The 27019-nt window shown below is 38.8% G+C and overlaps 1 protein-coding gene and 1 long non-coding RNA gene across 2 annotated transcripts in view; one reads left to right on the top strand and one right to left on the bottom strand.

Moving 5' to 3' along the window:
- Positions 1-27019, top strand: part of MIPEP (mitochondrial intermediate peptidase) — a 200453-nt gene that overhangs the window by 13736 nt on the left and 159698 nt on the right. The window contains exons 5-10 of the mRNA XM_073227530.1: positions 2879-2942; positions 6897-7079; positions 7627-7783; positions 11937-11985; positions 13512-13572; positions 17168-17220. Coding sequence (XP_073083631.1) covers positions 2879-2942; positions 6897-7079; positions 7627-7783; positions 11937-11985; positions 13512-13572; positions 17168-17220 — 567 coding nt within the window. The remainder of the gene's footprint in view (positions 1-2878; positions 2943-6896; positions 7080-7626; positions 7784-11936; positions 11986-13511; positions 13573-17167; positions 17221-27019) is intronic.
- LOC140847380 (uncharacterized) lies at positions 77-3310 on the bottom strand. Its single transcript, XR_012127363.1, has 3 exons — positions 3122-3310; positions 2411-2523; positions 77-1766 (listed from the first exon to the last, which is right to left on the bottom strand). It is a non-coding gene; the product is annotated as an uncharacterized lncRNA (long non-coding RNA).

Below are 27019 nucleotides of genomic sequence, written 5' to 3'. Positions count from 1 at the left end.
TGGTCTGTTGAATTTTCAGAATTTTAGAAGAACTTTAATTGTGTTCACTCAAGGTATATTGGCACAACAATCAGAAAGATAAATATATCCATTATGTAAAGGCAGGGAAGCCAGGAGAGGAGATCCAATATTTGGTTAACTTAATTCCAGAAAGAAGAGTACTTTTTAAAAAATATTTTGACAGAAAGAGGTGTTACATTTGAAATTGGTTCCAAGCATGCAGCAGGATTAAAAAGAAAGAAAATGCTTCTCATTTGCCAAGAATCTCATCTTCCAGCACAGCATCAAAGAGTTTAATATTCTAAGTAGCTGCTACTCGTTGGAAGAAAAACTGAAAATCTCATGCAGAAGGCCTTTGTCCAAGTATAAACCGTTTTATGTTTTTAATTATTGGGATTTGGATGGAGTTTAAATAAGTAATTTTAGTGGCTTTCACAGGTTTGTACTCTATGAATAAAAGAATAAGCTCCTACATGAAAAGTTAATTATAAGCTTTTTCTTGTTCTGCAATATATATATTGATGTATTTATACATTGGTTGAAGCAATTTTTTGTGCCCTCTTTGCTTACTAACACATCTATTACAAAGTTTTTCTATCTTAATACATAACTTTACATGAGGCTAACATAATGACTTCAGCACAACCGTTTAAAAAAAATATTAAAAAAAAATATATATTTGAAGGAACAAAATAGCAGCAGACTGTTTAAAATATATTTGTCCCAACAAATATATTTTTTTAAAGCTGAGTTTGTTAAGTGTGAATCGTGAATGCTCTTGGGGGCCTTCTCAGAGGCCCCTAATTGGGTTGGTGGTGGGTGGGGTGTTTCATGAGATGCCAGGACTTCTAACCTTGAGAAAGAGCGTCCTGCAGGGAAGGAGGGCTGTCGGCAAGCTGACTTGTGGGCAACGACCTTCAGGGAAGGGCTGACAGTGCCTGGACAGGGATGGCGGTAGGAGGAAGAGAAACGGGGTTCATTTAGTCGATTACCCATTTCCTTTCTAATCCTCTTCTCCCTCAGCAGCTTTCATATGCAAATGAACAAGTGATATGCAATTTTATGCTACTTATATTTTAGTAATACTAACATAAGCTCTGTGAGATGTGCTTGTTTCCTGATCCCCTGATACGGACACACCTTGGAGATTGTGGGTTCGGGTCCAGACCACAGCAATAAAGTGAATATCACAATAAAGCAAGTCAAATGGATTTTTGGTTTCCCAGTGCACATAAAAGTTATGGATACTATACTGTGGTCTATTAAGTGTGTAATAGCATTATGTCTAGTAAAATAATGTACATACCTTAATTAAAAAGCATTGCTAAAAAATGCTGACTCTCATCTGAGCTTTGGGTGAGCTGTAATCACTGATCATAGATGATCACCGTAACAAATAATATGGAAACATTCTGAAATATCATGAGATTTGCCAAAAATGTGATACAGAGACACAAGTGAACAAATACTGTTGGAAAATGGCACCCATAGACTTGCTTGATGCAGGGTTGCCACAAACCATCAATTTGTTTAAAAAAAAACAGTATTTGCAAAGCACAGTAAAATGAGGTGTTTATCAGTTATGTTTATTTATGTGTGATAGCAGACTGCTACCTCCCAGACGTCAGGGACCATGCTTTTCGCTGTAATACATTGAAGTATGTTCCAGCCCATGTCTTTTGAAGCACAGCATGATAATGTCTGGTTTCCAGTGCACATGTCATTTTCTTTCATTTCTGAATTGAGTATTTTGACTCCCCTGGTACCTATCGGAAAGTAAAAGAAACTAAATGAGGTCATATAAAAAGGGAAAGATGTACTTTTAAGTAGAAAATAATACAGGCAAAAATTAACGAAAAGTTGCCCCTTACTTAAGACGTTATTCAGGATACTTTCCACTGTTTTTCTGTTCTTTTTTTAAATTACTCTGATGAAATTGTTACATCAGGGAAAAGTTAGGAAACGTAGAGCCTGTTCTTAAGTTTGCAGATGCATTTTATAATCATTAAAAAATGTGGATCTCTACAAAGCATGCTAGAACTAATTATTGAAATCGTGAGGAATTTTCCCTCACACGACTTGAGCAAATTTAGCACAAAAGGAAGAGGATGGTGGATTGAAGCTGATAAAGAGTCTGCTTTTTAATAGTAATGCAAGAATAAGAGGTGATCTGTTAATACTTGTGACATGTGAAAGGGTACCATCGATGATCTCTCTGAACTCAATTCTTTGTTATCCTTACGACATTTATTGTGTCTTCTACCTCATATTCATTCATTTGAAAAGTATATGTTTATGGGACCATGCTTTATGGAATGTGCATAAGTCTTTACCCACAAGCCACTTATAGTTCTGTTAAATACCCATGGCAAGCATAAAATACATTCCAGTTGTACATATATAGACTTACCTAGGTGCAGTTAGGTAGCATGTATATGTTTCACAAGTACTTGTATGGTGCATTGCAAAAAGTATTTTTTTGAAGGAAAGACAGTTGGGCAGTTCAAAAGATGCCCACTTCCTCTAGAAAAAAAACAGGTAAGTTTGGCCTCACTGAAATAAACTGATTCTTTTGGTTCAATTTAATTTAAGGCTTATTGTGTAGTTAGTATGATGTGTGTGATACCAGGTAATCCATAAGAGAGCTTAAAACCCAGTTCATCAGCTAGATGTCTTCCCTGAATTCTGAGATGTTAAACTCTTGGTTTCAAGGAAATTGTGTGTGGGTGAGTGGTGTGTGTGCACGTGTGTGTGTACATGTGTTGAAATATTTGGCTTTTTGGCAGTCAGGTTGAAAAAAGGCCAATTTACTTAACAAAAAACTGATTTTTGTTATTAGTTATTACCCATTTTAACCTGGGGTTCATTTTATTTATAGGCGAGTGGCTGAACTGTTCATGTTTGATTTTGAAATCAGTGGAATCCATCTAGACAAAGAAAAGGTAACTCTTTCCTCTGGTTTTGACTCCTCTTGTTTTACTAATATTTAGTTGGTATCTTTGTTGCTACAATCTTTGTCTATAGCTTGAGTTTGTGTATTGTAAAAACTCATAGGTTGTGTTAGGAAATTCTTCTATAAGGTGTATTTGAATGTAGTGCTCTTTGGAAGTTGGCCCATCACCTGTGATAATTCAGAATTAAGAAATCATTTGAGACAGTTGGGGTGTTGTAGATTTCTTGGAATCAGGATGAGATCAGAAAAGCAGAGAGGTGAGCAGGAAAGCTGATGCCATTGAAGATGAAGGTCTGTAAATGGGAGGACAGGGAACATCATTAAGACCTATGTATGAGTGTATTCGTATCGTATCTTTGGCAGAGCCACAGAGTTTTGTTCTGGAAGCAGTGAGCATGTGTTACACAACGTTTAAACTGGGTGGAAGGGGCCTTAAACACCTTCCAGATCCTTCATTCTGCAGATGAGGAAACAAGACAAAACAATCTGTTCCAGTTCCCACCCTTAGTTTCCAGGACTTCTGATCCTGGCCACTGTTCTCTTTAACCATGACATCCTAAGAAACTGAGAACCTTGTTTCCGTGTTAAGCTGAGTTGGAAGAATGGAAGTGACTGGACCACCACTGAAAGATCGCTCCTACTGACTGCTTGCCTAGACTATCATTGCCGCTGCTTTTTTTTCTTTTTAGATAAATATGTTTCTTCTAATAAATATAGTATAAAGCCACTCATCTATTGATAGAGATGAGTTTATCAGTGTCTCGTGGAAAGTAGAGGTCAGGTTCTTGGGAATATGTATCACATACAGTAGATAAGATCGTTCTGATTGGTGCCGGCTGCTCGCACGTGACTCCTGGCCTCACCCGAGCCCGCATGTGCCTTCCCAGCAGTCCGTGAGGCTATGAGCTCTACTGTCAACTCACATTGCCTAAAATAGAACATGTGCCCCTCTCCAAGTCAGTTCTTTATTAATACCTCTCTTCCAATGACACCACTGTTCTCTGAATCACCTAAATAAAATTTTGGAGTCAGTTTGGGTTTTTTCCTTTTCTAATACTTCCGTATCTTAATTAGTGACCAACTCTTTGGATTGTTTCTGTAGAGCTTCTCTTGCTTCTGTCTACATCCAAAAACGACTCACCTTGATCATTATCAACAAATACCTGGACTGTCCTAAAGGTCTTTGTCTTCCCTCACACTCATTACAATTAACAGCGATTAAGCATTTGCTATTTATAGCATGCATTTCTAATCAGATCTTCACGTCTTTATTCCTGCTTTATAGATGAAGAAACAGGTACCTAGATGGTTCTGTGATTTACCTATTAAAGGTCACAGAGCCAGTAGGTGGAGGAGGCTGTCACATATGCCAGAGACTCCAGATCCTGCTTAGCCAGCACTGCCTGCAAGTTCTCTGCTGGGCAGTCTAAACTGTCTGTGAACTGTGGAGGAATTTCCCTAAAGTACTGATTTGATTGTTACTCTCCCGCCCAGAGCCTTTCAGTAACTTCCTATTGCCTATTGAAAAGTATAAACAGCAGTTAATATGTAACTGAGAGTTCACATGGCAGCGGTCTCCCAGGTCCCCTGGGCCCCCGTGTAACCCATTACTCCTGATCTCCCTGTCCCCCATGCCCCGTGCCCTCCTGTGTTGTTGTCCTCTGCCAGCTCATCAGCTTTGCCTGCCTACAGTCCCCATTACAGGCTTCATTTGCAGGTCATGGTGTCTGCAAAGCTTTTATCAGTCTCCCAGCTGGAGTTTTGTATTCAACTGAACTCATATTTTACCTTATTTCATGCATATGGCATTTATTGTCAGCTGTCTTTTAATGAAGTTGTTATCATTATTGCATTGCTCACCTAAGTTGAAGGTTTTCGAGGACCCAGAGTATGCATCATGCTTTTTCCAGTTTTTGACTCAGTGAAATACTGAATGGATATATGATGAATCATAATAATGCTAGCTAATATTCATCAAGTTTGGTATCCTCAGAAGAAAGGTTGCTTGTGAGAATCTAGTTGAATAATTTTATAATTTTATAAAATTCTCATGAGAGATGTTTTTGAAGCTTTACTAATATGTGTCAAGTCAAGGTCAGTTTTATCAGCATTGACCCTGACGCTTTCATCTAATGTGTGCTCTTCAAGGCTATAGCTGCCCTTCCTAGCAAGTAACTCTTGCGAACCTACAGACATAGATGGGAGTAAAGCAAACCTGAATCACTCTCTTGTAACGTCTGTGACTGTTCTCAGAGGAGCTTCACTAGGGCAGGAGAACAGGAAGGCATGCTACACTTTCTAAAATGAGAGATCTTGAAATAAACCCACCAACATAATATACAAACTGTAAAGGCCTATATTCTTTCTATACTTTTTCCAGGTTATTTCTTAGTTAATTTTTAAGGTCTCATATGAATATAATTTTAAGGTTTAAAATTAATGGAAGTATATATTTTTAGCAATCATTTAATAATAATTTCATGGAATTCTTAGAGGTCAGAGTACTGCATATTTATCTCAAAATGGTGAAATATAGGTAGTGGTGAAGGCAGAAAGTAAACCCAAATTTTAATTTTCTAGGGATTTTAACAGGTGATAAAATCTTTGAAATAGTTTATTTTACATTTTTTCTTTCATAGTGAGGCCTTTGGGGAAAATTTTTCTAACACTAATTTCCAGATCGTTTACCTCTTGTTATCCCACTGGTTACCATTAGGTGGCGATAAATGGCCGTATCAAATGAAATAGGCAAAGAGATCTGGACTATACAGACGGTGTATCTGAAAACCAGTTTTTCTGTAGAAGTTTGAATTTTCAATATTGAAAAATTTTGGGTTATTAATATATACTTAATTGTTTTCAATATCTTATTAAATGTATATCTGCATCTTATATATTTATATTCTAAAAAACATTAGTGCTGCTTAATCATTTTTAGGGTCATAGTAGAGTTTAAACTCTATTAATAGCATTGACCCCCTTCCCAGAAAGGTTTGCCTAGATTTCACCTGAAGCCCACAGTGAGCCCAGGTCCTGGAGCCTCATGTTCTACCAATGAATAACTGCAAATTCCTCCCTCGTCCTCCTCTAGACCTAATTACATGGACTGCACTTCATGTTTCATCTGAAACATTTGTGGTGCCCCCTTTGAAAATAACACGTTTTCTCAGGAGATGGCATGCCCCAAAGGTGTGACCGCGAGATAAACCCACATGGGTGCGACAGCGACAGCCGCATCGTCATCAGTGACTGTCTGGGGGCCCGGCGGGTGCCAGGCTCTGAGCCAGAAGTCGTGGTGCTGGCTGCAGCCCAGGTCTCCTCGCCACGGCAGCGCTGGCCTCTCTCCCCACGCAGGTGCCGAATCAGAACTCACGCAGTGCAGTCCTGCCTTCTGCGTGTTCACTACACTCTCTGGAAGAATTGGATTAGTTCCTTTTCTTTCCCTTTACTTTCTGGTCCAATCTTTTAAGACAGTGTGTTTTCTAATTTGCCCTTCAAATACTTAATTTTTTTGGTCTAAAAATACTTTTAAGCATATTGACTAGATTCATCTCCCTGATTCACTTAACTAAGGTTTTTGGGGGGACGGAGGAGGATTCTGTACTTCCAAATGTTATTAGTTTCAAAGACTAGTTATATAACCTACACAGAAAATGGAACTCCAGTTGCAACTTTGCTTTAAGTTATGGAAATCTTAAAGCATAGAAACACTATAAAACCACAAGTATAATTTTTTGGTCAGGATATTAAGTATCAAAAGTAGAATTAACATATTGATAGTATATTGTATATAACAGTATATTTAATATTTTATTATTTAATATATTAATGTATTAATTTATAATTCAACTGTAATGTTGACTTGCCACCTTTAGAGATTATCTGTTAACTTACCATATTACACTTAATGTCTTTAAATAACATTTACTCCCCTCATATACAGCGTAAAACAGCAGTGGCCCTGAATGTTAAAATCTTGGATTTGAGCAGTAAGTTTCTTATGGGAACCAACTTTCCCATCAAGATTGAGAAGCATCTCTTACCAGAACACATTCACCATAATTTTGTGCTCGCTGGTGATCATGTACTAATTGATGGTCTGCATGCAGAAGCATCAGATGACTTGGTATGTATATTCCCTTCTCTTTATAGTTGAGGTCTCCTCATCTGTGTGTCGCCACCGCTTTAACCCAAAATTCAGTGATAATATAATAATATCTTTAAAAATACTTTGGTGTTACTAAGCCCTAAAAAATTAACTGTGGGATTACTAATTCTGTACGTGCTTTGAATGATAATAATGGTTTGATTATTTATTCCTGTCTTATAAAGGATTCCTCATCTTTAAAGTATGGTAAATAAGAACAATGTTTGACATTGTAGACTACTCAGATTTTTAATGCATATAGTCTCCACCTGACCTGGTTAAAGGTGCTTTATGGCTTATGAATTGGGTAAAATTTTGTTCAAACATACCCCGTAACAGAGAACTCCAGTCAAGTATATTGTATCCCATGCTGGTTTATGAATCTAAAAACTTCATCTTGTGTAAACCATTATTTTATTTTTAAAGTAATAGTGAACTGTTGAATAAAGAGGTGAAAGCCTGTATTTTCATTGTGTAAGACTTTGTATCGTATTTATAACTTTTCTCATTTACTTTTTAAATATAGGTACGAGAAGCTGCTTATAAAACTTTTCTTTATCCCAGTGCTGGTCAATTGAAATGTTTAGAGGAATTGCTCCACAATAGGAATCTTCTGGCAAAACTAGTAGGGTATTCCACATATTCCCACAGAGCTCTCCAAGGAACAATAGCTAAAAATCCAGGTAAGCTTGTTTATTTAACTTTTAAGGAACAAAATAGGGTTGCTATGGAGTTGAACTTCTGATCTTAAATACTAAAAATTAGTGTTCTATTTTTAATATACTCAGAGACCCATTTATTGAGATTTTCTACGTCCTTAGATGGAAACAATTTTTAAATGGAGCTAATAATTTGGAATATATTCTGTTCAACCTAGGCGTTTCACTTTGTGTGCATCTTTGAGAGTGAGTCATACCTCAGTTTTCATTGATGCTAATACAAATTATTTTCCTTTTAACTTAGCTAGTTTCTGTGCTTAACCTAACCAGATAGGTTAGAATTAGTATGAGAAATGATGAAAGGTCAGTATTTCTGCTTAAGATTAAATATAGCCTAGGTCACATAAAAACCTATAGTTCTATAAGCCTCCTTTTCAGAGAGAAGAGCATTGCTTTGGGAAGGTTTGTGCTAGAGGGGAGGAAAACATCTTTCTTTGGGCTTGTGATAATTTCGCCTTGTGCTCTGTTGAATTCTTGATGATTTATAATGTATAAGAGAAAATGTTATATAATAGTAATAGTATATACTATACTAGTATAGTATATAGCAAGTTGTTTCAAAGGCATTTATGAATTTACCGTTACAGTTTAGACATGAGCCAGGAACAGGGTGGCTGCGGTGGCGTAGCTGTTCAGACGAGAGCTGCTGTGGAGGCCGGTTTCCAGGGCTTGGTTAGGGGCAGAGAGGCCGGAGGAGCCGGTGTGCCGGTGCTCTTGGTGTCTGTTGTGCATCTGGATGAAATGCCATTCAAGCAGGGAGGGAACCCTGGAAATGGACTGTGTGTGGGAGGAAGAGCACCTCCTTCATCATACTCTGTCTTTTCTGTGCAGGTCCCTCCTCCGTCTAGGACGTTTGTACCTTCTCCAAAGCTTTCTTAAGTTTGCCTTATCTTACTCTTACTTTTTTGTGCAGTCATTTCCCTTGACCTGTCAGGGCTCTCTGGTCAGCTGTAAGCACGTCACACCCATTCCTGTGCTCAGGCTCCTGCCTGGGGAAAAGTTTCCCCTTCCTGGTCTGTCTGTGAACATCCTATCCAGTGTTTCAGTGCTCAGCTTGAAACCGACCTCTTCAGTGAAGCCTGTTAAACTTCGTCACTTCCTTCAGACTCCCTTGTCTCTGAACCTTTTAAGCACTTAAAATTTGTCACACATGATTTAGTTCCTAAGTAGATATACCATTTTGTATGTTTTTCTGTAGTCACTGTTTCACTAGATTGTTATATTATTACTATTCTATAATGCTTACTCTGGACCATTATGTTATAGAGGAATTATAAGGGAAATCTTTGTATCTCTTCCACAGATAAGGAATCTAACGTTAGGTTATATTACTAAAGGTGGCAGAGCTGAAACCTAAAGCCAAGGTCTGAATTTATGGTCTGCCACAGGCTGCTTGAGAACAAACATCCTTTTATGTCATCTTACCTCCTCTACTTTCATTCACTGATTTGACAAATGTTTACCGAGTGCCCACTGTAAGATAACGCAGGCATTGGAAAGGTCAGTGTGTAAAACAGGTGGACATTCCTGCCCTTGTGAGTTTATGTTCTTGTAAGGGAGATAACAAAATAAACAGGTAAAGAATATGGTATGTCGTTAGTTGATACAAGTTGTGGAGAAAATTGCCTATGGAGGGGATGAGACATGTGAGCGCGTAGAGTGGAGCGGGCGTCTGAAACAGCTGTCAGGGGAGAGCTCATGAGAACGTGCCACGTGAGCACAGACCTGGAGGAGGTGCGGAAGTACGTCTGTGGCTGTCCAGGGGAAGAAGGTTTTGGATGGAGGCACAGCAAGTGCAAATGGGCAGAAAAGTGCCGAGGTATCTGTGGAGAAGCAGGAAGGGCAGAGTGGCTCATGCGGAGTGAATGAAGAGAGCGGTACAGGTGGAGCTGTTGGGGGGCTTGAGTGAGAGGTGAGATGATCTGACTTAACTTTTAACATGTATGTCATGTAGTGCTGATACTAAGACAGCCTGAGAGAGGCAGGGCTGGAAGGAGACCTTGGGGAAGCTCTCTTGCAATGATCCTTGTGACAAGGACGGCAGCTTGGCAAGGTGGTGGCCGTGGAGGTGGGTACATGTGGTTAGCTTCTGGATCCATAGCCTTTGGAAGGCAGAGCCACGGTCTTTGACCTGAACAGCTGGGCAGACAGACTGAGTTACTGTAACTAAGATGGGTGGTTTGGCTCAAGTCAAGTTTGAGATGCCGGTTGGTGTGCTGGTGGCAGTGTTGAGTAGACAGGTGTGGTTCTACGGGTGCTGAGGAGAGAGTTTGAGCTGGAGATACAATCTGGGTCTGTATTTACAGTCATGAGACTGTGCAAGGTTGCCAAGGGCGTGGAACAGCAGTCTGGGACTGAGCTCTGGGGCTCCCAGTTTAAGAGGGCCGAGGTAGGAGGGGAAGCCATTAAGGCCCCCCAGACGGAGCTGTCAGTGGTCGAGGAGGAAAGAGCAGCGTGGGGCCCTGGAAGCCACGTGAAGGAAGCGTTTCAAGGAGCCTAGAGCGATCAGCCGACTGCGATGCTGCGGCAGGCGAGGTCTGATGGAGGCTGTGGACTGGACATTGGCTTGAGCGGTGTGGGTTGGAGGTCGCTGGACATGCAGCAGCTAATGCCAGAGAGCAGTACCAGCAAATCCATTGCTCACCAAGTGGTTAATATGGTAATACTTTAGAATTAGACTGTTGCACACGTAGTCGTCACGTAGAATGTGACCTGTGTCCTTGAGAAATTTAAATTTTAGTTGGGGAGCTCAGACATATGCATGGAAAGATAAGTAATGACACAGGTTGGTGTCTTTTCAGTGCCACGTGGCTAGTGTAGATAAAAGAATGCCATAGGATTTTAGGAGTTTGGATAATTTGAAAGATGCCTGGGTATCTGTTGAAGGTTTTGTGGGGGAAGTGAAACTGGAGGTGGACAGTGAAGGAATGGTGAGCTTGTAGCAGAGGAGGAAGAGGTTAAAAGGGGGACAAACAAAGGTCAAGGTGGGTAGTTATGTGATAGGTGAATTGGGAAATTTTTTGCCAATGAGGCACTCATTTTCAGGGAGTTTCAAACCTATTCTTCTTAATATGACAATTTTCCAGGTAGATTAATTGAGTTAGATTTGTCTTATTTAGGATAGCTAGAAAAGCAAAATGGGTTACAGGTAGTTAAAGGTGATGATTTAGAAGTAAAAAACATACAGATTTTAAAATGGTTCTGTGTGGCTGCTGGTGTGATATCCTGAAATAAGATTTCATTGTTAACTAAGTAACAGTTTTTTCCAAAAGTCCTAATAATGCCTAACATGGTACCTGAGGCAATGTTCTTAGAATTACGATATATAGGCCTGTTGAGTATTGACAGTGGCAAGAAACCCATGGCTTCTTGATTTAGGTTAACCTTCATCTTTCTCTCAGCCTTTTATTTCACTCAGAAAGGAGATAAACTGAAGAGGGCAAGAAACTTAAAACCGTATAAAAGATCATCTGGAAAGTATAAAAACTGTGGCAAACTCTAAAAAACATGTTAAAGCTCTGTACACACAAATCAATAGCAAAATATGTTAAATTTAAAAATACACATGAACATTTTCCTATCATGGAAAAGAATGGTAATTCTACCACATTGCCATCATGGATTTGTAAAATCTAATGACTTATGGTTGAATTATTTAATTTTACAAAAATTCTAACAGTTTAAATTTTTAATGTTCTAATTTTGCTGTATTTTCTTTTGTTATTGATCCTGAATATATTATTCTGCAGGTATGTACAGAAATAAAAAATAATTATTTACTCAGAAAAACCTTGATTTTTAAGATCTAATTTTGAGTGAATCATGCTTTGAAATTGTACTGATTTTTATGAACAAATCAGTCTACCTATCTCTTTAAAACTCAGAAAAAGTTAGACATGTCTAAGAAACTTGTTTTTTCTCTTAACACATGAATAGAGGAAACAGTGAAATTCTGGATTCTTTTTTCAGTTACCCATTATTAACTCTTTTCATCACTTTGAAAGTGAAAATCATCACTTTAAGGCTAGTATAGTGTATGGATTATGATCATATTATAATTTTTACAGATACTCATTTTATGTAACTAAAGAGATTTTCTTTTGGATTTCATTTTTAGAGACTGTCATGCAGTTCCTTGAAAAACTATCAGACAAACTTTCAGAAAGGTTAGTTTTTATTCTGCTGTTTAGCGTATATATCATTTAGTTTTTTTTAAAAAAAATACTTGATTTATGAAAAATTAAAAAGTGACCTCTTAAGAATGTGTTAGAATGTTAAGTCAGATCTGTGGACTATTCAGCAAGAGACTCAGTTAACTTTGAGGTACCTTTGAGCGCATAGTTTTCTTCCTCAGGTGACGATCTTGAGAACTTAGGCTGTCTTCTCTGGTTAACCGAGGTGCCTGTCACTGATGTGGAATTTTAAAAAGTTTCCAAACCTTTTTGAAACTATGTATTTTCATTTGTGCCATCAGTTTCATAGAATCATAACTTTTGTATTTTTATGAGTTCTTAAAGTAATATTTCTTTCCTTTTGGCCTAAATATAAGAGGCTCCTGGATGTGGTGATTTGATCTGTGGCTTTGATTTCAGGAATGCTTTGCCTCAGCCTTTGTAATGTCAAGCTGAAGAATTGCATTCTCTCTAGGAAGTCCCTTTGTCACATTCCTGCATCTCTCCCCTGGGCGTCTGGCCTCTCTGATTTTGTCACTTGTCCTTCACTTAGCCCTCCCCCAGAGCTTTGCGGAGGGCCAAGTGCTCCAGTGGCCTTCAGATGCCTTGGATTCCGGGTAGAGGCATGTCGTGGTTTGTAAAAGCCAGTGACGTTCTCTCATTTCTTTCTTGCACTGTCTAAAATTTCGTTTGTCTTTTTAACTATACAGGCATGTTGAATTTTAGCTCAAATTTCCGTATTCTATTATACACGCATGCCTTAGAACCCAGTCCTTTCTAATTTGGATTATATTTATACATTCTCAAATTTTCTTTTAATCTAGTGAACTACCAAGGCTTTGATATAATGAAGAGGAAGTGTTGATTATGCAGTTATTTGAGAATTTATTCTGTTTTGTTTTGTTAAGTGTCAGTGTTCTTTCCTTCCTTGTATGGAGCTGTAGATTATGTTTTGAGCAAACATAGTTCCCGATTTTTACAGTTCCATTTAGCACTTAATTCGAACAGAAACTTCATATTCTATAAATATTAAGCATGTTAATCAAATCTAATATAAATTTAATTATTTCCCAGCTAGAGTTTTCCTGTATGGGTAAAATGAATAGCTATCTTAAATGTAATCTATGTTAATATTCTTTTATAGAAAGTAATTTGTTAGTCTCTGACCTTTGTAAGGTATAGCAGAAAGTAGGGACTTTAAGTTTGCTGTTTAATACTTCACATGTTTCTGTGACATTGCTAATTTTTCCAAGCTATAGTACTTTTAAGATCTTGAGAACTTTTAAGACATCTGTCAAAGTGCTTTATAAGGTAGAAATTGCAATAATTTGCTCATGTGTGTATATATTGTTGTCTCTTCTAACACATGTAAAATTTGGATTAATACTGGTTTATATTTGCACTATAAATTACTTCTAATTTTATCATAAATATTGGAAAGTGAAATAAGCAAATGAGTTATTTTACAATGTAATTATTACAATTTTATTCTGGCAACCAATGATAAACCTGTTTTACAGAACTATGAAAGATTTTGAGATGATACGAGGGATGAAAATGAAGCTAAATCCTCAAAATTCTGTAAGTAACAATGCTGAACTATTTTTATTATAATATAAACAGTCTGTTAGCTGAGGTCATTATCTTTTGACTCTGAAACTTTCTTGTGATGTGCTGAAGGTGTGTATATAGTCTTATTTCTGATCTTCGGTCTTGTTTCTAATCTTTGGATTCGGTGAATAAGTATTGAAATACTCGGTCGATATGTCCACATCTGACATTTCCAGGAGATCCAGTATTTTTGTTGGTTAGTTGACATTACACACCCACCTCTGTGAATGTGTATCAGCACGATGCATGTTCATATATACTCATGCCAAGGCTGTTTCCTCCTGTAGAGAGTTGGCTCCTCGTTGGCAGTAGCCCTTAAGGGGTCTTGGTGGAGGACCGATCCAGCAGTGGCAAATTTAGCCATCATTGTTAATGCTGTAGTTTACTCATTTGTTTGTTAATTTATGGAGCTCAGTTAAATAGATCTCTGTTGACTGACAAAGTACTATACCCCATCCTAAAAACATGTAAGTGGTGTTTTCAATCATTAAGATCAAATGATTACATGATCTTAAAGTACCGACTAGTATCCTCATGGCCAGGATGCTGCCCTTGTGGTTGGGGTGCCCTGAAATGTGATGGGATCCTGGGAGCTAGGACCCAAGTTCTTATTTGGCTCAGGGACGGGGCAGGATTGTTGGGTTTGTCTACACCATTCGTCTGTACGTGCTGCTGTTGGTGAGTCTTGATTTGGTGGTGGCTGCCAGAGCCATAGTCATAGGCAAGGTTTTGGGTGAGTGAGCTCTCAGATTTAGAAACTCTGAGCTTCCCGGATGCAGTCACTAAGAAATAGATTAATCCTCTCAAACTCACTGATTTTCTGGAGTAGGAACTGTGTCTAGCAGAGTAACTAGGATTAGTCACCCTGTGCACGTTGGCCTGGTAGGCAGGTTCACTTGGGAAACCAGATCATAGGTGAGAATTTAGTGTGGTGAAAAGAAATGCAAAAAAGTAAAATGTGTTGTCAAAAGACTTGAAACTGTCCTCCCTAGACATTTGTGTGTAGCTTATTGATACAGGTTGTTCTGCAGACATATGTGAAATGCCTGCTCCTTCTCATGAAGTCTCTGTTGTGATGAATGGTGCCGCCTTTTCACCTGCTGCCCTGGCCAGAACCTGGAATTACTCCAGACCAGTGGTTCTCCGAGCGTGTTCCCTGGACCAGAAACGGCATCACCTGGGGACTTGTCAGAAATACAAATCCTTGTTGAGTCCCACAGTCTGTTTCCACAAGCTGTGCAGGAGACTTACCCACTGGTGCGCCCTCCCTGCAGCCATGTCCTCAGTTTCCAAGGCCTGTGTCTTCTGCTCTCTGAGGACTCTCTGTCCTCTCCCCACACCCGCTGCTGCAGCCCACTTGAGGTCGTTATTGCTTCTCACCCTGATCACAGCTCTAGTTGCTGAACTGGTTCCTAGCCTTCTTTTCTGGCTCCCCTCAAAGCCGTCCTGGCTTGGGATTGCTGAGCCGTGTGCCTAGCTCAGTGTTACACACAGAGTATGTGTACTTAGCACTTATTTGAATGAATAAATGAATAAATTGCCATTAGAGGGATTTTTCTAAGAAGTAGATCTGATCTTGTCACTCTTTAGTTGAAATTTTTTTAGTAGCTCCCTGTAATTCTCAGATTTATCTTCCTGTTTCTTAGCTTTTCACAAGCCCATCATAATTTCGCCCCTGCCTGCTTCTCTAGCCTTATCTTCTGCCACCCCTAAAAGCCAAGTTAGTGCCCTCTGGTCCCTACTAAATAATACCTGGAGGGGGCTCATGTGGCTTTTCTCTTCCTTTTTGCTTTGCTTTCCTTTGGTTTTTGATTCTAACTGATATTATTGTGCTGATAACTATGGCAGTAGCTTCCAGTCACTCACAGATACTGTACAAAAGGATGCCTTTCCCCTTTCTCATCTGATTAAGTGCTCCCGTTTTTCAAAATTCAGCCTGGGCTTGGTGTTCTCCAAGCATTTCCTGACCTTTCGCTGCCAGCCCATTATCAGCTCCTGGCACAGGGATCATGTCTTCCTCGGTTTTGTTTCATTAGAGCCTGCGTGCACTCTCTCATGTAGCAGATAGTAAGTGATCATCTGCGGGAGGAGATGTGTGCTAAGAGCGGAACACCCAGGGCCTAGAGCCCCAGAGAGGCTGCCCCTGCCCTTCAGGAGCTCACAGAGAGAAAGGCAGAAATGTTCAAGTATCTTACATTGGTCATGTTCCCTGATAAATATGTGATCCTGGAATATGGGAAATAACGCTTGCTGTTTGAGGAGAAATGTCCAAAGTGAAATTTTTAAAGTTAATGGTAATAAGGATAGAAACTAACATTCAGGGAGTGCATACTCAATGCTGGGTTTTAACAGTTTGAGTGCATTAAGCTGTACTATTTGGGAGACGCTGTTGATGCATTCACCAGATAACTATTGAGAGTCTGCTGTGTACCAGGCAGTATTCAGGGTGCTAGGATTTAACAGAAAAAATGCAAACCCAGTTCCTGTCCTCATGAAGCGACATCTTAGGGGAAGAAAACAGATAGTAAATGCATGAAAAAAATAAATATGTTCAGTGTCATATGAGTGGAAAAGAAGTGGAAACCTGCAGTGGAAAAGAACACAGGGAAAGGGGTGGAGGTTGCTGGTAGGTATGGATTGGTTACTGCAGCGGAGACCAGAAAGAAGTGCCGGAGTGCGCCGTGGAGATGCCATGGAGGTATTGTAGGGCAGAGCGTCCTTTACAGAGAACAGCAAATGCAGAGGCTTCAGGTAGGGAGGGGCCTCCCTGGTGTGACCAAGGAATGCTGAGGATAGCAGTGTGGCTAGGATGAGGTGGGGGAGTTGTGGGAGGCGGGCTCGGTGCAGTTGGGCAGAACAGATCATGTAGAAGGAGGATGGAAAAGCCGTGGAGAGCATTGGTGATTCTTCCAAGCCATATGCATGTGCACTGAGAACTTGACCCTGGCAGTCTTGTTCCATAGACTGGTCCTAACCCCCGTCTGTCACCTGGACGGTTTGTGGGGAGGACAATCTGTTCATGCACTCAAGCTCTCCTTTCCACATTCTGCAGTCATTTGTCAGAAATAACTATTAGCACAATATTTCTTTATGACATCTTTTCTTTGCCAAGATTAAAGTTAGTTCTTAGTTACATTTTAAATTGCTGCGTTCATTTCCATTTGTTGCTTTCATCCTTCCTAAGCTTCTTGCTTAGATTTAGAAAGAACCCTAATCTTGCCTGCAGTATTTTATGGATTAATACATGGGTTACATTTTGGGGAAAATTTCAACATGGCTAATTTAATCTATTAATGTTGACTTTTACTAGTTTACATTGTAGATTGGCATTTGTTTGCCTTTCCCCCAAACTCTGGGATTATGCCTTTTTGTATACCTCTCTGCTCAGCTGATTACAGGGAAGGCAAAATACAGAGAAAGGTATTTCCTGCCAAGTCATGAGATTTTAGGGTTTCTATAAAACTTCTCCTATAAATAACGGGTTTACATTTTATAAGCTGGCTGAATTATTGATAAAAATTGTTAAATAGTGAATGACTTTATAACAGTGAATTTTCCATTGTAGGAATTAATGCCCTGGGATCCCCCATACTATAGTGGTGTGATTCGTGCAGAGAGGTAAGTTTTTTGACAAATACTCACATATGGGATGACAGAAACTAATACTTACTGAGCACTCTGCACATTAATTGTGCAACTACTGTCCTCACTCCATTGCCCACATTACAAACCTGTATCCTGTCAAATCCAGGCCCCCTTTTGGCATGGTCCCCATCTGCCCATGTGTTATTTCATCTGAATTACAAAGCTATGCTCAGTTATGCTCTTCCCTAACAAGCCCATTTTTCTATGGCTTAAGCCATTTTCTTCTTAAAACTTTTAATGACCTCCCCATGGTGTCTGGGATCTGGCCTCTCTCTCTCTGTCCCCATGTGTGGTTTCCAGGTTCTCTCTCTAGACGGGGCATCTGGGGGCTGGGACTTTGCTAGAACCCTTGTATCCTGTTTCTGGCCTATGGTGGCTCTCAGCAAATATTTGTTGAACCAGTGAAGGAGTAAAGTAGTACCTGGTATGGCGCTATGTAATTTTCTTAGTGTTTCTCATTTTTATTTGAATATATTGTCAACACATTATTAGCATATTGTAAGGATAAAACTGAAATAAAAGATTTAAGAAACTTAAGCTGATTGAAGTACTACTACTCTGGCTTCTGTATTCTCCTGTGTTTACTATATTATGGCAAAGGAGTAGATATATTTTTTCCCTAAGTATACACTATTTCTGTCATTTTTACTTTGCATGTTCATGGAGGCCTGTTCGAAGTAAACACTTTTAAAAATGTTCATGGCTCAAGAGACTTCATATGTGCAACAGGAATATTTTTAAAATCTCAGAATCCTACATTTAACAAATGGTTAACATTTTTATCTTCTATTTCATTCTTGAGATAAGCAGTTTTACTGAGAGTTAAGATTGATTGAAGTAATGGAAGAAAATAATTTCTGCCTTTTTCTTCTTTAACGCATGTTGGCATATATCATGATATGTGGAGGAGGAGGTGCCCTACGATCAGTTAGCTTGTTGAAGAGCTTACCTGTTTAATATTTACTTATTTTCCCCTCTTTGGCTTCTCCATTACATCTCCATACCCACACCAATCTTACTCTAAAGCATTATTATCTTATAACCTCTAGGTGCTAATATTTTGTCAGCTACTAGTTTTCATTCATGTTTCCCAACATCAGCATCAGTCATCGCTATGAAAGCGCACAAGGTTATTGAAAATCACGTGATAAACGGTGAGCTTAGAATCTGTGATAGTCTAACTTAAGATACTGTTTCACAGACATATTTTCTGACTATAAAACTTCAGACCATGCTCCTTATAGTTGCATAAAAAATAGAATTTCTCTTTCAAATAAAGGTTTAGCTTGGTTGCTTGGCAGGTTACAATGTGACAGAAAGGAACACTAACATTTTATTATTTCTTCTCATATTTATATGAAGTATTTCATTTGATTTTTGACATTAGAAAGTAATGTAAATTAGGTGTTTTTTTGTTCATTTGCTACTGATTGTTACACGGTGAATCAGGTCCAATGCTCTTTATTATTTTAATTAACATCTTCATCTGAAATTTAAGTGACAGTTTTGTCATATAGCTCTACTCTTTAAATATAGCAGGCCCAATGGTGGTTCTGTGGAAATTACATATGAATATCTAAAGATTTGGAAAGATATAATCAATTGTAATTTAAAGTATATGCATTAATAGGGGTATGAAATCCCTGAGAAATTTGGTAGTAATTAAATTAATTAATTAATTTATTTATTTATTTTAGTTAAGGTATCATTGATAAACAATCTTATGAAGATTTCACATGAGCAACATTGTGGTTACTACATTCACCCATATTATCGAGTCCTCCCACACATGCCACCACAGTCACTGTCCATCAACATATGAAGATGCCACAGAGACACTACTTGTCTTCTCTGTGCTACACTGTCTTCCCTGTGACCCCCCACACCATGTGTGCCAACCATAATGCCCTTCAGTCCCCTTCTCCCTCCCTCCCTACACACCTGCATCCATGTCTCCCCTTTGGTAATCACTAGTCTCTTCTTGGAGTCTGTGAGTCTGCTGCTGTTTTGTTCCTTCAGTTTTGCTCCGTTGTTACACACCACAAATGAGGGAAATCATTTGGTACTTGTCTTTCTCCACCTGGCTTATTTTAATGAGAATAATATCCTCCAGCTCCATCCACATTGTTGCAAATGGTAGGATTCATTTTCTTCTTATGGCTGAATAATATTCCATTGTGTATATGTATCACATCTTCTTTATCCATTCATCTATTGATGAAGCAACTTAGGTTGCTTCCGTATCTTGGCTATTGTAAATAGTGCTGCAATAAACATAGGGGCGCATATGTCTTTTTCAAACTGGGCTGCTGCGTTCTTAGGGTAAATTCCTAGAGGTGGAATTCCTGGGTCAAATGGTATTTCTATTTTTAGTTTTTTTGGGAACCTCCATATTGCTTTCCACAATGGTTAAACTAATTTTACATTCTCAACAACAGTGTAGGAGGGTTCCTTTTTCTCCCCAGACTCGCCATCATTTGTTGGTTCTTGTCTTTTGGATGTTGGCCATCCTACCTGGTGTGAGGTGATATCTCATTGTAGTTTTAATTTGCATTTCCCTGATGATTAGCAATGTGGAGCATCTTTACCTGTGCCTGTTGGCCATCTGAATTTCTTATTTGGAGAGGTGTCTGTTCATATCCTCTGCACATTTTTCAATCAGGTTACTTGCTTTTTGGGTGTTGAGGCATGTGAGTTCTTTATATGTTTTGGATATTAACCCCTTGTCAGATATGTCATTTAAGAATATATTCTCCCAAATATTCTCAACAACAGTGTAGGATGCCTTTTTGTTTTGTTTATGGTGTCCTTTGCTGTACAGAAGCATTTTCACTTGATGTAGTCCCATTTGTTCATTTTTGTTTTTGTTTCCCTTGCCTGAGGAGATATGTTCATGTAAAAATTGCTCATGTTTATATTCAAGAGTGTTTTGCCTCTGTTTTCTTCTAAGAGTTTTATGGTTTCATGACTTACATTCAGGTCTTTGATCCATTTTGAGTTTACTTTTGTGTATGAAGTTAGACAGTAATCCAGTTTCATTCTCTTACATGTAACTGTTCAGTTTTGCCAACACCAGTTGTTGAAGAGGCTGTCATTTCTCCATTGTATATCCATGGCTCCTTTATCATATATTAATTGGCCATATATGCTTGGGTTTATATCTGGGCTCTCTATTCTGTTCCATTGATCTATGGGCCTATTCTTATGCTAGTGCCAAATTGTCTTGGTTACTGTGGCTTTTTAGTAGAGCTTGAAGTTGGGGAGTGTAATCCCCCTACCTTTATTCTTCCTTCTCAGGATTGCTTTGGTTATTCAGGGTCTTTTTTGGTTCCATATGAATTTTAGAACTATTTGTTCTAGTTCGTTGAAGAATGCTGTTGGAATTTTGTTAGGGATTGCATTGAATCTGTAGATTGCTTTAGGCAGGATGGCCATTTTGACAGTATTCTTCCTATCCATGAGCATGGAATGTATTTCCATGTATTGGTATCTTCTTTAATTTCTCTCGTGAGTGTCTTACAGTTTTCAGGGTATATAGGTCTTTCACATCCTTGGTTACATTTATTCCTCAGTATTTTATTCTTTTTGATGCAATTGTAAATGGAATTGTTTTCCTAATTTCTCTTTCCTCTAGTTCATCATTAGTATATAGGAATGCAACAGATTTCTGTGTGTATTAATTTTGTATCATGCAACTTTGCTGAGTTCAGTTATTAGTTCTGGTTGTTTTTGGGGTGGATTCTTCAGGGTTTTTGTATACAATATTATGTCATCTGCAAACAGTGACAGTTTAACCTCTTCCTTACCAATCTGGATACCTTTTATTTCTTGTTGGTGTCCGATTGCCATTGCTAGGACCTCCAGCACTATGTTGAATAAAATTGGGAAAAGTGGGCATCCTTGTTTTGTTCCAGATCTTAGAGGAAGAGCTTTCAGCTTTTTGCTTTTAACCATGATGGCTGTGGGTTTGTTGTATATGGCCTTTATTATGTTAAAGTACTTGCCCTCTGTACCCATTTTGTTGAGAGTTTTTATCATGAATGGATGTTGAATTTTGTCAAATGCTTTTTCAGCATCTCTGGAGATAATCATGTGGTTTTTGTCCTTTTTGTTAATGTGGTGGATGATGTTGATGGATTTTCCAATATTGCACCATTCTTGTATTCCTGGAATAAATCCCACTTGATTATGTTAGACGATCTTTTTAATGTATTTTTGAATTTGGTTTGCTAATATTTTGTTGAGTATTTTTGCATCTATATTCATCAGGGATATTGGTCTGTAATTTTCTTTTTCTGTGGTGTCTTTGTCTGGTTTTGGTGTTAGAGTGATGCTGGCCTCATAGAATAAGATGGAAGTATTCCCTCCTCTTCTACTTTCTGGAAAACTTTAAGGAGGATAGGTATTAGGTCTTCTGTAAATGTTTGATAAAATTCAGCACTGAAGCCATCTGGTCCAGGGGTTTTGTTCTTAGGTAGTTTTTTTTTTTTAATTACCAATTCAGTTTCATTACTGTTAATTTGTCTCTTCAGATTTTCTGTTTCTTCCTTGGTCAGCCTTGGAAGGTTGTATTTTCCTAGAAAGTTGTCCATTTCTTTAAGTTATCCAATTTGTTAGCATATAATTTTTCATAGTATTCTCTACTAATTCTTTGTATTTCTGTGGTGTCCATAGTGATTTTTCCTTTCTCATTTCTGTTTCTTTTTATTTATGTAGACTCTTTTTCTTGATAAGTCTGGCTAGGGGTCTATCTATTTTGTTTATTTTCTCAAAGAACCAGCTTCTGCTTTCATTGATTCTTTCTATTGTTTTATTCTCAGTCTTATTTATTTGTGATCTGTTCTTTATTGTGTCCCTCCTTTTACTGACTTTGGGCCTACTTTGTTCTTCTTTTTCTAGTTTCATTAGTTGTGAGTTTAGACTGTTCATTTGGGATTGTTCTTCTTTCTTGCGGTAAGCCTGTATTGCGGTATACTTCCCTCTTAGCATTGCCTTTGCTGCATCCCACAGGTTTGGGGCTGTTGAATTATTGTTTTCATTTGTCTCCATATATACTTCATCTCTGTTTTAATTTGGTTATTGATCCTTTGATTATTTGGGAGCATGTTGTTAAGACTCTATGTGTTTCTTGGCTCTTTTGTTTTCTTTGCATAGTTTATTTCAAGTTTCATACCCTTGTGGTTTAAGATGCTGGTTGGCACAATTTCGATCTTTTTGAATTTACTGAGGCTCTTTTTGTGACTTAGTATGTGATCTATTCTGGAAAATGTTCCATGTGCACTTGAGAAGAATGTGTACCCTGTTGCTTTTGGCTGAAGTGTTCTGTAGAAGTCTGTTAGGTCCGCTGTTCTAATGTCTTTTTCAGTTCCTCTGTCTTCTTATTTTCTGTCTGGTTGATCTGTCCTTTGGAGTGAGTTGTTGAAGTCTCCTAAAATGAAAACATTGAATTCTATTTCCCTCTTTAAATCTGTTAGAATTTGTTTCATATGTTTAGTTGCTCCTGTGTTGGGGGCATAGATACTTAAAATGGTTATATTCTCTTGTGGGACTGACCCCTTTATCGTTATGTAATGTCCTTCTTTGTCTCTTGTTACTTTCTTTGTTTTGAAGTCTATTTTGTCTGCTACAAGTACTGCAACTCCTGCTTTTTTCTCCTTATTATTTACATGAACTATCTTTTTCCATATCTTCACTTTTAGTCTGTGTATGTCTTTGGGTTTGAAGTGAGTCTCTTATAGGTAGCATATAGATGGGTCTTGCCTTTCTATCCATTCAGAAACTCTCTATTGTTTGATTGTTGCATTCAGTCCATTTACATTTAGGGTGATTATTGAGAGATACGTACTTATTGCCATTGTAGGCCTTAGATTTGTGTTTACCATAGTTCAAGGGAAGCTTGCTTACTATCTAACAGTCTGACTTAACTTTGTTATTACACTAGTTCAAACACAATCGAAAGTTTCCTTTTTTTCTCTCCCTTCTTCTTCTTCGTCCTCCTTCATTCTTTATATATTAGAGATTCATTTCAGATATAAAATGATATATACATAATATATCTTTATGTATTCTGCATTCTTTGTGTATTCCTTGACTAACTTTGTGAGTAGTTTATTTAATTTTGCATTTGCTTAGTAATTAATTTGGCTACTTCCTCTATTGTGGCTTTATTTTCTCTGGCGACAGCTGTTTAGCCTTAGGAGCACTTCCATCTATAGCAGTCCCTTTAAAATACAGTGTAGAGACAGTTTGCGGGAGGTAAATTCCCTCAACTTTTGCTTGTCTGGAAATTGTTTAATCCCTGCTTCAAATTTAAATGATGATCTTGCTGGGTAGAGTACTCTTCATTCAAGGCCCTTTTGTTTCATCGTATTAAATACATCATGCCCCTCCCTTCTGGCCTGTAAGGTTTCTGCTGAGAAGTCTGATGATAGCCTGATGGGTTTTCCTTTGTATGTGATCTTTTTACTTTATCAGGTGCTGTCAGTTCTCTCTCCTTGACCTTGATCTTTGCCATTTTAATTATTATATGTCCTCGTGTTGTCTTCCTAAATCCCTTTTGATGGGAGATCTCTGCACTTCCATGACTTGAGAGACTATTTTTCTTCCCCAGATTGTGGAGTTTTTCAGCAATTAGTTCTGCAAAGAGACTCTCTAGCCCTTTGTCTCTCTCTTCTTTTCTGGTGTGAATATTATTCTGTTGCATTGTTCACACAGCTCTCTTATTATTCTTTCAATCATAGAGTTACTTTTTTCCTCTATGCCTCAGCTTATTTTCCTTTTCTCTAATTTTTATTTCATTTTCCATCTCCTCTACTTCATCTAATCTACTTTTAAATCCCTTCATTGTATGTTTCATTTCAGATACTGTATTTTTCAAAATTTCTATCTGTTCCTTGAGGTCCTCCCTGAGATGTTGAATATTTTTCTAAGCTCTGTGAACATGTTTATGATTTTTATTTTGAAGTCTTTATGAAGAAGATTGGTGATTTCAGTTGCACTTAGCCCTCTCTCTGGTGTTCATGGGATTTTGGTTTGTACCAGGTTATTTTGCCATTCATATTTCTAATGATTACTATGGAATAATAACTTTGTGTAGGTGGTATCCTCCAATGCCCAGGAGCTCTACTCTCCAGAGCTGCCCAGCTCCTGGAACAATGAAGGGAGATATAGGCGAGCGGTGCCATTGCCTGCCAAGAGTAGAGAGCTCATTTCTGTTTCCCAACTGCACTGCGTGCCTCCATTTCCAGTGCCAGTGGACCAAGTGTGCAGGCAGGAACCTCTGAATTATGCTCCTGTAGCTGCCATAGGTGGAGCCGCTCTCAGGCTGGCCTGGTGCAATGGCGGGGGCAGGAGGTTTGTGAGCTGGTGCCAGCTGGAAGGAAGGAGTAGCAGGCTGCATATTGTAGTGGGGGGCCTCAGCACCCGTTGCCAGCCAGTCAGATGGAGTGCCTGAAGCTCCTGAAATTTCCCAATCTGCTGGGCTGAGTGTGCCAGGATGATTTTGCCCACCATCCCTTTCTCCTGATCAGCAAGCTCTGTGTAATTCCTGTCCCTTTAGCAGCCCTCTTGCTGTTGGGAAGTCTTTCAAAGAACCCACCTTTCTTTTGTCCTGGAGCAGCCATTGTGGGTACCTGTTCTCCACAAGAGGCTGGGATCTAAGTCTTTCTGTATTCTTCCTGTCTTTGCTTTCAACCTTGCTGATCTCCAGGGCACCATGTAATGTGGGTTTGTGCTCCAGGGCTGGGTATTTAGCAGTCCTGAGCTTCTACTCTCTCCCCACACTGTTTCTCTTCCTCCTGCCCATGAGCTGGGGTGGGGGGAGGGCCTGGGTCCCACCGTATCACAGCTTTGCTACTTTACCTTTTCCGTGAGGTCTGCTCTTTTCCCCAGATGTAGGCCATCTGTTGCAATCTTCTTTCTGGTCACTCTTTCAGGAATTGTCGTACTTGCTTTGTTTTCATATTATATGTGGTATTGGGAGAAGGTTTCTGTCTCATTTCTCATGCCGCCATCTTTAAGCCTATGATTTGGTTATTTCTCTTAACAGTAATTTTAAACAAAAGATACTATATAAAGGATAGTAACTCCCTCTTCACTGTTTCTACCAAAAATATAACATGGGAGAGTCTTTCTGTTGCTGGCTGACTCTGGAGTCATTACTTGTGATCCAGAGCTGGCAAGCAAGGTTGGCGTTCTCACTCCCTGCACCAACCACAGGGGTGGGTCTTCTTGTCCAAATGGGTCATTGGAAAGAAAGGGGACAGTTGTTGAGGCATGGTGGTGGTGTGGCCAGGGGCATGTTTCCTGAGGTTTGTGAGACCTCAGCAAGCCCCAGCTCCACCACTAAATGAGCCATACATGATCTTCTGAAAGGCACTTACATTCTAAGCCTCTCAGGAAGGTTACCTACAAAGTGGGGTTTTTAACAGTCCCTACTTCATAGGTCAGGATTAAATGAGATAATGTTTGTATTAGTACTAAAATTTTATTATTATTATATGGAATTGGCCATCTGTAGACATTCTTCTAGAGAATGTTCCATTGTACAAGTTGCTTTTAAAGTGTTGCCTAAAATTTTTTGAAGGGAGGTGTCAAATCTCCCTTAAAGTGTCTTTAAGAAAGCACTCATCTAGGAAGATGGTGGTGTGAGTAGTTCAGAGGAAATCTCCTCCCCAAAACATATATATTTATGAAAATACAATAAATACAACTATTCCTAAAAGAGACACCAGTGGATGCAGTCCTGAGGAAGAAGAATAAAGTGGCGGGGATCTCGCTCCCCAACTTCAAGCTCTACTACAAAGCCACAGTAATCAAGACAATTTGGTACTGGCACAAGAACAGAGCCACAGACCAGTGGAACAGAATAGAGACTCCAGAGATTAACCCAAACATATATGGCCAATTAATATTTGATAAAGGAGCTATGGACATACAATGGGGAAATGACAGTCTCTTCAACAGATGGTGCTGACAAAACTGGACAGCTACATGTAAGAGAATGAAACTGGATCACTGTCTAACCCCAATTTGGTACTGGCACAAGAACAGAGCCACAGACCAGTGGAACAGAATAGAGACTCCAGAGATTAACCCAAACATATATGGCCAATTAATATTTGATAAAGGAGCTACACAAAAGTAAACTCCAAATGGATCAAAGACCTGAATGTAAGTCATGAAACCATAAAACTCTTAGAAAAAAACAGGCAAAAATCTCACAGACATAAACACGAGTGACTTCTTCATGAACATATCTCCCCGGGCAAGGGAAACAAAGGCAAAAATGAACAAGTGGGACTATATCAAGTAAAAAGCTTCTGTGCAGCAAAGGACACCATCAATAGAACAAAAAGGTATCCTACAGTATGGGAGAACATATTTATAAATGGCAGATCTGATAAAGGATTGACATCCAAAATTATAATATAAAGAGCTCACACGCCTCAACAAACAAAAAGCAAATAATCCAATTAATAAATGGGCAGAGGATCTGAATAGACAGTTCTCTAAAGAAGATATCCCGATGGCCAACAGACACATGAAAAGATGCTCCACATCGCTAATCATCAGAGAAATGCAAATTAAAACCACAATGAGATATCACCTCACACCAGTAAGGATGGCTACCATCCAAAAGACAAACAACAACAAATGTTGGTGAGGTTGCAGAGAATGGGGAACCCTCCTACACTGCTGGTGGGAATGTAAATTGGTCCAACCATTGTGGAAAGCAGTATGGAGGTTCCTCAGAATGCTCAAAATAGAAATA

This window comes from Manis javanica, chromosome 1 (genome assembly GCF_040802235.1).
Source record: "Manis javanica isolate MJ-LG chromosome 1, MJ_LKY, whole genome shotgun sequence".
Classification (NCBI taxonomy): domain Eukaryota; kingdom Metazoa; phylum Chordata; class Mammalia; order Pholidota; family Manidae; genus Manis; species Manis javanica.
The sequence above is the reverse complement of the archived record's forward strand: the minus strand, read 5'-3'. Positions and strand labels throughout refer to the sequence as shown.